Source organism: Candoia aspera, chromosome 17 (genome assembly GCF_035149785.1).
Source record: "Candoia aspera isolate rCanAsp1 chromosome 17, rCanAsp1.hap2, whole genome shotgun sequence".
In the NCBI taxonomy this organism is placed as follows: Eukaryota; Metazoa; Chordata; class Lepidosauria; order Squamata; family Boidae; genus Candoia; species Candoia aspera.
Window position 1 is genome coordinate 3698859 of NC_086169.1, and position 10348 is coordinate 3709206.

The window sequence follows — 10348 nt, forward strand, 5'->3', positions numbered from 1 at the left end:
GGGTAAAAAGGGGGACATCTGCCTTTCTTGATGCTACAACTGGGGATCCTGCTGGCGAAGGCGGCTTGGTATTAATTTTCCTCCTCTGCCTGCTGAAGCCTTCAGCTGCTTCTGCCGTATTCCCCTTGGCTTGGAAGACCGGTCAGCCGTCATCGGTTTGCAGCTCGCCTCGTGGGCCTGCCACCTAGCGGCCGGCCGGCCGTGGCCACTGGCATCGCGGAAAAGCTGCTCCCACCCGTTGTGCCCCTGCCCGCCCGGGCGCGCAGTCTCGCTACAAAGGCATTACCTCATCCGAGGCACCACCACACTCTCAGAAGAGATGCGAATTCCTCCCCGCCCTCCAGACAACAGGAAAAACCCTCCAGGCTTTTTCCGCTAGAAGGAAGTTTAATATCGAATTACAAGATGCTCCCCCAAGGAAAACACAATTGTGAAGGGCCAGCCGCATCCCTCGGTTACAGCGAAAAAGAAACACAGCCACCCCACCCCGGCATTGAATGTTAGCAACAGCTTTGCAAATAACAACTATTAGTAACAGGACTACAGTGATTGTGTATACACACACACACAAGCACACACGCAAACACACCACTTTCACCCAGGACAGACGTCCTGCATCTGATGAAGTGCACTGTAACTGACAAAAAAACATGCCATAATGAGTATTTTCTTGACCGGGGAGTTTCTTACACAGCTTGTTTTTATTTTTTAATCAAACACACTCTTTACGTGTTTTCTATAAACAGCCAACTACCAAGAATCAACCAGCATTGAAAATGTTATTTTAGATTGAAATATAATCACTTAACTACTTTCAAGAATTTCAGTGCACCAGAACAGCCAAGACGACTCGATTTTCCCAACTTAATGTTCTTCGGATGCGCAAAATTTCCCCCCAAATAGCATAGCTGACTAGAAATTATGAAAAGAACATCCAAAGGTCTATTAAAAGACTACAAAATTTTCTGGTGGCAAATAAATGGCTAACTCTTGAGTTTTAATTTTTAAACTTGTTGCTGTGTAGATTTCCAGGATGGCGACTCGCAATTTCACAATTCATATTCCACTCCCTTTCACTCCAAGCAGTAACATGTTTTTATCTTCAACTTTAAAGAAACAGAAGCTAAGGCTTAAAAAATATTTATTGTATCAAGTGCAATATATACGTGAACCATAAAAAATATGAATTGTGTCCAAAGAAAGTGCTTAATATTCAGATGTAATCATGCCAGATTTCACCATTAGCACCGCAAAATGCTTAGTTCTAAGGCACAAATTAAGGAAGTTGCTTCTGTTTTCAATTTGGCTTAAACAGCAGGCCTTGAATCCACAATTCACTCTTGTTTCAAGTCATTTGTGTCTTGAATATGAGAACTTGAACATTAAAACAAAATGGAATTGAAATTGTGACTCCTCCTTCCACAAATGTTAGCTGTTATTTATCTTGAATGACTGTACTCTCTTAAAATAAAAACTTGATGTATCTATCACATTATGCAGGTATGTGATGATACTAAACATACTAAAATTAGATTTACTCTGCTCCTAAATTAATAGCTATGGAAAGCATCCAGCATTGTTCATAACGTTAATTTACTGATTTTAAATACACCATATATTGCTACAGTCAATAAAACACATTCAAAATAACCCTTATTAAATGGAATGTGATTTCCCCCCCTCCCCAACTATCAAACTTCTCAGCAAGAATCTTTAAATACATATATATATATATATAAAACACTCTAATTGGTAACATTTGGAAATCCAAGAGCAATAAAACTACCTAGAAGAAATGTCTAATGCTTGTTTAGCCTCTTATGGAAGCAATAAGTTCTGTATTTTCTGTCATTCTTTAAATGGGACAGTAAACAGAGAAGCTTGGCAAGGGGCTGTTGTATTTCCCATCTGACCCCATGTAAACACACGCAACTTACAACACTTTGCTTTGTGAAAACTGCCCCGCAATGTGTCCTGGCTACTTGACAGGAAGAAAGGAGCCAGGCACGACGCCAAGACAGGAGACCCCTGGATTTTAAGAGTTAATTCAATTTAAAGCAGATTGTTTTTTGTCAAGGTTCACGAAACTGGAGAGACTGACTGGGGGAGGGACTAACTATGCCTTGCACAACCTAAAAGACCTCTGAGACGCACCCCCTCTTGCCTTCAGCAAATAGCTCTACCCAACCCCTGCTCTGCTTCGAGGTGAGCCTCTCCCATACCGCCTTGCAAGCATCCCGGACAAAGAACTTGCTGTACCAAATCTTCCATAGTCGTTCGCCTGGGCTCCGCTTTGGTGCCCATCCTGGACCCCAGGAAAAAACTTGACCCAAATGCTCGGGGGCGGGGGCACTGCTGTAATAAAAGCAGATGGGGTGGTCTTGAGCCCTTAGCCCAGCACGGCCAAGACAGCTCTGGAGGGTCTGCTACCAACGCTCCTGGACCCTGGACTCTTCTCAAGCGAAGTACGTGCCCCCCACCCCGCCTCCTGAGGCTTGCAAACTACCTCCCAATTCCAACTCATCACTGCATCCGACATGCCCTACCGCTCTCCAACTTTCCAACACCGCTCCCCGTCACCCTCCCTTACTGCCTCTCAGGTTGCCTTCCTATCATTTACCGGCCACGCAGCGCTACCCCTCAGGAGACGGGCCGCTTTCCGATCCACAGCTCTCCCTCGCTCTTCCCTAAGTTGCAGACCCGGGGACCGTCCCCCGATGGGGCTGCGTCAACTACATTCAGTTAACCCTTTGCAACGGAATCCCTAGCCCCACCTTTGCGTTCACGGGGAAGAGGGGAGCAATCATCTTTTCTAACGGAGCTCAGAGAGGTGGCGTTAAAGGAGAAGCTGCCGCAGAGGAGGAGCGTAGTTGAGGAACGGTAAAACTGCACATGCCACAAAACCTGTGCAATTGTCCCACACAGCAACAAGGCCCATTGGCGTTCCTTACACTGAATAAAGAGAAAAAACTTGGTTTACAGCATCCTTCTGCCCCCTCACCTCACCCATCCTCCTAAACGGCGCCAAGCTGTAATCCTCCGAACGCTGGCCCTCAGATCCAGAAAAAAATTAGCAACGGCATCGAGCAATGCCAGCCTCCTCGGGAGGTGTGAAGTAAGGTGGTTACTCTAGGTCAGTGGCTTCTTGCCAAGCCTCCTCCAGCTTGGGAGGCAGAAATCTGAAGCAGACGCTGCAGCACATCTCTCCGTGCCAGAGTAAAATAATTTCCCCGAAGAACGGCCTTCCAGGATTTTGCACGCAGCAGCAGTTCAGCGAACACACTCAGCAGAAAGAGAGGCTCAAAAGCTGCTCCACTGTCTGGCCTCTCCGTAGAGGTGCTCACTTCTCTGGCTAAGGGACGCCCTTCTTTCAGGTTACGGAATTTTTCTTCTTCCGGAACGGAGATTTCAGGGTTTTCCAAACGCTCGGGCGTGGCTTGGACTTCTTCTCCAAGGCCATGATGATCTCCTTCTCCTTCCGCCGGATCTCCCGGACGAGTGTGTGAAACACATCGTCGATGTAGTAGCGAAAGGCAGCGGAGGTTTCAAAGAAAGGGCAGCCAAATTCTTGGGCCAAAGCTGAACCTTCCTCCTTGGAGACCTTACAGCCAGAAAGCACACGCAAGTGAGAACAGTGAGGGGGGGGAAAAAAAGATTTCACCAGTAAGGTATTTGCTTTGACTTTTGCTGTCCTGCATCTGCATCACTGGGGCTTCCGAATCACTTCTCTTTTCATTTTTTGCCCTCGACACGGACCTCTCTCTCTCTGAGTAACAGCCCTGCTGTGACATGCTTGTTTCTCCCCCGAGGAGCCTCTGTCTTCATGGTCACGCCTGAACCCTTTGCAATAAAAATCACACCACGGGCCAGTTCCGGAAAAGGAGTCAACGCTGACACCCCAGATCTAGGAAACATGGCTCCAAATAGGACAGCTTTGCAAGTTATTCTTTCAGCCCTCTCCCAGCAGCAGGGGAGTCACTGCAAACTCTGTCTTGGTGCCGATATCCCTGACATCTGGGCAACTTTTAAGCAGCTTAAAAGGTGCAAATGTGCATTTGCTGATTTAAAAGCGGGGGGGGGGGGGGCTGACACATCCCTTTCTAGCACTTCCCTTTACAATAAGCCACGTTTATGCCACAAGTCATGTATCACACAGGTTTACGCACGCGGCACCTCCTACGGCACAGACTGCCTTCTACGGCCACTGTGTGACATGGCTGTCTGACAGCTGTCCGCTCCGTAGCGCCTGTTCTCACAACGGCTCCTCTTAGCACTTTTTCCCAACCGTTTCCTTCTCTCTGCGCCACCCGTCAGCGAGAACATCCCACTGCACGGCTTACTGGAATCTGCCCCCTCAGTCTTTTGCCCGCCTCCCATCACGAACACACGCAGTCTCGCTGGCCTGCTGCTCTGTGAATCACGCCGATCGATGAGGCCGGCGTGCGTTTCGAGTCTTTTTACCTGCCTGAGTTGAGTCAGATCAGACTTGTTGCCCACGAGGACCACCGGAGTCTCGTCGGTACGCCGGACGCGGTAGATGAGCTGTTTAAACTCGCGCACCTCGTGAAAACTTCGGCGATCCGTGATGGAGTAGCAGATAATAAACCCTTCCCCGGCTCGCATGTACTGATCTCTCATAGCAGTGAATTCTGCCTGTGGGGGGGAAAAGCGTGTTTTGGGTTGCTGAGCAGAGGGGTTTCAGCGCGTCACACGATTTGCTCCTATACGCTTCCTGGTGTTTGCAACGCGCAAGAAACAGCTGGGGTTTCAGGATAATTTTGTGGGCTATTATTGTAAGCAAAAGCACCACGGAATGACTGTTAATAACAAGTGAGAAGCCAAACTATATAAACAAGTGCACAGTTCAAATCTTGTCTCAAAAATGAATTCACTAAGGGAAGCATTTGCTTTCAGCTGTCCGTGCAAAGCGTACAAACTATGATATGAACCCCCCCGAGGACTATGTAAAAATAACTAAAGCACAGGGAAAAGCACAACACGAAAGGCTACATAGTTGTTAAATACCTGGCCTGCAGTGTCCAAAATATCCAGATTAGCAGGTTCGTCGTCAATCCGGATCCGCATTTTGTAAGCATCCTCTAAAGGGAGACAGACGCTCAGAAAAAGTTTGGAGACTCGTGTCTCCAAACTTTTTCATAATACGCATACGTGCACTAAGGGACAGACGTGCTCAGGGCATTATGCAAATGTAATTTCCCAGGAACACTCCTGCCATCTGGATTAACAACAAATTCAGCTGACAGAGACGACCAGCAAACTTCCGCTGGTGGCTGACAAGCCGCTTAGAAACTAAGCCGCCTTCTCAGAGGCTTCGTTCTCTGCTCAGTCACTCTGGAGATTCCCCAAGTGACACCCTCCGGTCTGTGGCTGGGGTGCTTTTTAAGGGGGGAATTTCCTAATTGTAGTTCCACAAGATGCCATGCCATTTTCACTTCATAAGTGGAAGGGATATGGGTTCGGGTGGCCTGCCCCTTGGGTAGTCGCCAGAGACGAGATACACGTGCGGCACGAATGAGAAAGAGCCCCAGAATCAAATGCAGCAGTCAAAGGTTTGACTTCTAAGGTTATTTTCCGGGCCTCGCATTCTGTGATTCTACGTGCACAGGTGGTGGTGGTGGTGGTGGGGAGAGTATCAACCCCCTACTGAATTACTGCAATGGAAAATAACAAGTTTCTGTTTCTTCTCTCAGCATTCGTCCTTAGCTCCTCCCACGGGGCCGGATCAGGCGCAAAAGTCACTTGTTCCTTTCTTCCTCTAGGGCAACCCATCCCTGGACAAAGAAAGGCATTTCCCTCATCAAGAGCGCAACGTCAGCACCGTCTTCTCGGCCACTCACTGAGACAACGTCTGGCAGCGCAGCCTTAAAGGGTAATGAAAAGCAGGATGCACCCCAAACTTAACGGCAATCTTGAGAAGAACGCAAGCTGAAGTTTGCCAGGAAAAGGCAGCGGGAAGAAAAAAATCCCAGAGCACCTTTTTTTAACATGGTAGAATACAACAGCCAGGGTGGATTTCTCTGTATTCTTTAAAAATAACAGACGAACCTCTTCACCCCCAACCGGCTGTCAAATCAACAGATATTGTAATCCAACATATTTACAGGAGGATTTGAAAAAGGCTGGAACTCCCACCAACCCCAGTTAGGGAGGGAGGGAGGGAAGGAAGCAAGCAAGCAAGCAGAGAGAAGCAGCAGCCACTCACCGATAGTGGGATCATGATCTTCTGGAAAACGATGACTAATGAACTGCATAGTCATGGCTATAACGAAGAAACAAACAGGTTAACATCAGACAAGTACAAGTAGTCCTCAACTTACAACCACAATTGGGACCGGAACTTCTGTTGCTAAGCAAGTTGGTCATTTTTTTAAAAAGCTTTATTAATTTTTTTCAATAAACACATAAAAACTACAAGAAATGAAATAAAATATACTACAAGGAAAAAAACCTAGAAAGTGAAAACAGAAAAAAGACTACTAGAAGCAAGTCAGTCATTGAGTCACACCCGATTTTACATTTTTGCCACGGTTGTTAAGCAAATCACAGCTGTCATTAAGGGAATCATGTGGTCGTTAAGCGAATCTGGTTTTCCTAATTGACTTTGCTTGTTGGAAGCCCCCTGGGAAGATCACAAATGGTGATCAGGTGACCCTGGGATGCTGCAACCATTGTAAATACTGTTGGTTGCCAAGAGCTTGAATTTTGATCACATGACTTTATTTTATTTATCACATTTATACAACTGCCTATCTCACATAGTGACTCTGGGCAGCATACACATTAATAGTTGATAGTGCTGATAGTTGTTTGGGTAATGCCTGGCTGTTACATGTTTTACTTTTACAGTCTGTATTTTATCAATCTTATTATAGGAAGTGAGATGGGCAGCTGTGTAAATCGAATGAATATCTATCTATCTATCTCCAGATCATCCGACAGTAAATAAAAACAATCATCCTAAAAAGCTTCTGGTATGTCAATCTCAGGAATTCAAGACATGGTTTCAGCCCCAAATAACAGATATCCAGGTGTCCTGGCTGTAAATAAAAACAATCATCCTAAAAAGCTTCCTGTGTGAATCTCAGGAATTAAAGACATGGTTTCAGCCCCAAATAACAAGTATCCAGGTCTCCTGGCTGTAAATAAAAACGATTATCATAAAAAGCTTCTGGTATGTCAATCTCAGGAGTTCAAGACATGGCTTCAGCCCCAAATAACAATATCCAGGTCTCCTGGCTGTAAATGCAGAAGTTATGGTAAAAAGCTTCTGGCATGTTGCTAATCTCGGGAATGCATACCCGGCCCCAGCCCACAATTCCCACTTTTATCGAGGCAACGCGCCCGCCCCAAGCAGGGGCGGCCTGGTTCTAAATTTTGCACCCCGCATGAGCCCGCTCATCGTGGCTTAGAGGCCCGCCCGGCACCCGCCAATCCTGGCTTGGGCAACGAGCCAGGGTTCAACCGCCCGGCCGGCGTCCCGCCCTGGCATGGGCCACCATTACCGCCCCGGCGCCGCCAAAGGCCCCCGTGTGTGTGGGTGGGTGGGTGGGCGGGCGGGCGGCCTCCCTCCCTCCCAGGTGGCTCGAGGGCGGGCGGGCCCCCGGTGGCGGGGGGTTCCGCGGGCTGCCGGCCCGGCCCTTCCCCGCCTCACGTACCGCTCTTCCCGACCCCGCCGGCGCCCAGCATGACCAGCTTGTACTCCCGGGGCTGCCCCGCCGGCGCAGGCGGGCCCGTGACGACCCCGGCCGGGCCCCGCGGCCCGCAGGGCTCCATCCCGCCTCAGAGGCCTTCGCGCCGCCGGGGCCTCAGCGGGCCGCGCTTCCCCTCCCGCCTCGGCGCGCGGCGGCGGCGCTTCCCCGCCTCATCTTCCCGCCCACCGAGGCGGACAAAATGGCGGCGGCGCGAGCGGCCGCCTCGACGGCGAGGGGCGGGGCGGGCCGCGGCCGCGCCTCCCCGCTGACTCCTCCCCCCGCTTCCCTTCTTTCCCAGAGGCGCCGCCCAAGGGGATGCGGCGCCCGGCCGGGCGTGGGAGCCGCAATTCCGGTTCTCGAGTGAAGCTGCGTGCGGGAGCCCGGCCGCCGGCTGCAACGGAGGAACGCGGCTTTGCGCTGGGCGTTGAAATCAGGGAATGCGGTGAGCGCGGCTCCATCGCTCCTGGGGAGTGGGGGTGGGCGGGTCGTCTGCGGATGGGGGCGAGGGGAAGAGAAAGCCTGCCCGATGGTGCTTTCGCTTTTATACCGGACGTTTGGACTGCAACAAATCCCCGTGCCTCTTTGGCCCCCTGCAGCTGGAGCTTCAGAAAGGGAGGAAATCAGATCTCTTCTGCAAAAGCCCCTTTCCCCCTTTTTTTTAAATTATAGTTGCACTTTGCGGACCCAGGATGCAGGCGTCTTGACCCCGTGCATCTGCAGAAGCCGACTGCAAATCACAACGGCTCAGGCCACCACGGGTGGGGTGGTGGACTCCACCCAGACTCTGCCACGCAGGGCTAAAACGGGGTCACCTGCCTTGCAAGCCAGGATGCCATGCAACCATGGCCCAAACGGGCTTGTTTGACTTTGGCATAGCATGACGCACCATCCTAGCCAGGTTAGGTTCTCCTGGGCACAGCTGCAAGCATCTGCCTGGCTAGGACACGGGTGTGGTGGGAACACCAAACGTTATCAGACAGGTTTGGATCTCCTGCGGTTATTCTACACCGGTGTTCCCCAACCTCAGCAACTTTGAGAGGTGCGGACTTCAACTCCCAGAATTCCCCAGCCAGCATGCTGGCTGGGGAATTCTGGGAGTTGAGGTCTGCACATGCTGGCTGGGGAATTCTGGGAGTTGAGGTCTGCACATGCTGGCTGGGGAATTTCAGGAGTTGAAGTCTGCACTTCTCAAAGTTGCTGAGGTTGAGAAACACAGCTTTACGTCCTGGTGGAAATGAAACGCAAACCTGTTTAGGTGTGGAAATTTAGCATCAATCATCCAAGCTGCTGGCTGTGAAAACTCCACAGAACACATACAGCTCTAATATGTCATCTGTGGCATATAAATTAAATAAATGATTATCAAGGAACCAGAAGATGCTCAGCTGAAAGACCCCTAATTGTTCTACTGCCCCAAAACTAAGCTACCTAGCACAGAGCAACATGGACAAAAAAATCTGGCATGGAACAAAGTTGTGGCTGGGTTTACACAGGGCACCAAGCCACATTTGTCCAACTGTGGGTGGTTCTGCGGTGTGAACCCAGCCACTGGTTGGTTGTTCAACAACCTGTGGTCTAGTGTGATGTTCAAACCCCAGCTTTGTGCATGTTCAAGAGAGAGAATTTTTGAAGGATTTTCTTTTCCTTTGAAGGATTTTTTTTGACTCAATGAAGCTGCCCAGCACATGATTAGAATTGTGTTAAGGCGGTCCATGCAGGCCGCAAATGCTGAAAATTATAATTTCCATGTATTTGGAGAGTACTCCACTGAGGAAATTTAAAATCAGACCTAGGAAAAGCTCTTCCCACATTCCTCAGCCAGCCTCTCCCCCTCACAAGCCCCGTAAACAGTCTTCCAAAAACAAACTATGATTAAACCCGCAATGACAAAGCCAGGGTGATGCTACAGCTTGCTAGGAACTTGAGTTCACATTCACAAGGCTGACTTAAAGAACAACAGGCAAGAAGGGAGTAGAACATTTGTACATTTATCATGAAATTATGGTTCAATTTATTTACAACATATAGAAAATCAGAGAATAGGGTGCGGTTTGAAGGAAGTTGGTTGGTTTTAGGCAAAGTTAACCTGCCAGATCATTTGGAGGGGGGGACCTGACACTTGATCCAATTACTTAAAATATTCCTTTGTGGTTTGAACACAGAGAGCAAAAATTGAGATTCTGCGGCCCCCACTCCCAAGGCCACGCATTCCGTCATGCCAAAAAAGACGTTTGCTGGATAGCAGCCCACCATGTCCGGGCGAAAACCAGTTAGTTTTGAACCACTATAAAAACAATCCTAAGAATTATATCTCTTCGGCTATGACAGCATTTTACCAATTCCCGAAGATACATTTTAAAAAAGGGGGGGGGGAGGGAAACAACCACAAAACAAAGTTTGGTTTTGCCGCTTGCATTTTGGAACAGAAAGGAGACCGTAACCATGCCAAAATTAACACCGTGCGGATGGAGGGAGCCAGGATGAAAAACACAGAGGGCAATTCTAGATCTGCATTTTCTGAATCCCCCACACTGGGATGCCATGAGTGTTGTTCCCTGCCCAAGGCGGCTTGGTAAAAACGGAGAAAGGCCAAGAAATTAAAGGTTGATCAGCCAGCCGCAAGAATCCCACCAGGA

At 49.1% G+C, this 10348-nt stretch overlaps 1 protein-coding gene across 1 annotated transcript; it reads right to left on the reverse strand.

Moving 5' to 3' along the window:
• Positions 1-1576: 1576 nt before the first annotated feature.
• RIT1 (Ras like without CAAX 1) lies at positions 1577-7911 on the reverse strand. The gene is made up of 5 exons (XM_063316692.1): positions 7677-7911; positions 6224-6280; positions 5026-5099; positions 4462-4653; positions 1577-3601 (listed from the first exon to the last, which is right to left on the reverse strand). The coding sequence occupies exons 1-5, from the start codon at positions 7792-7794 to the stop codon at positions 3371-3373; spliced, it is 672 nt and encodes a 223-aa protein (XP_063172762.1). The 5' UTR covers positions 7795-7911; the 3' UTR covers positions 1577-3370.
• Between the last annotated feature and the right edge of the window lie 2437 nt (positions 7912-10348).

Coding starts and splice junctions, on each gene's coding strand:
- RIT1 (XM_063316692.1), bottom strand. CDS start 7,794: ATGGAGCCCTGCGGGCCGCGGGGCCCGGCCGGGGTCGTCACGGGCCCG. Junction 6,281..7,676: donor CGGCGGGGTCGGGAAGAGCG/GTACGTGAGGCG, acceptor TCTTCGTTATAG/CCATGACTATGCAGTTCATT. Junction 4,654..5,025: donor TTTTGGACACTGCAGGCCAG/GTATTTAACAAC, acceptor TCCCCCCCACAG/GCAGAATTCACTGCTATGAG.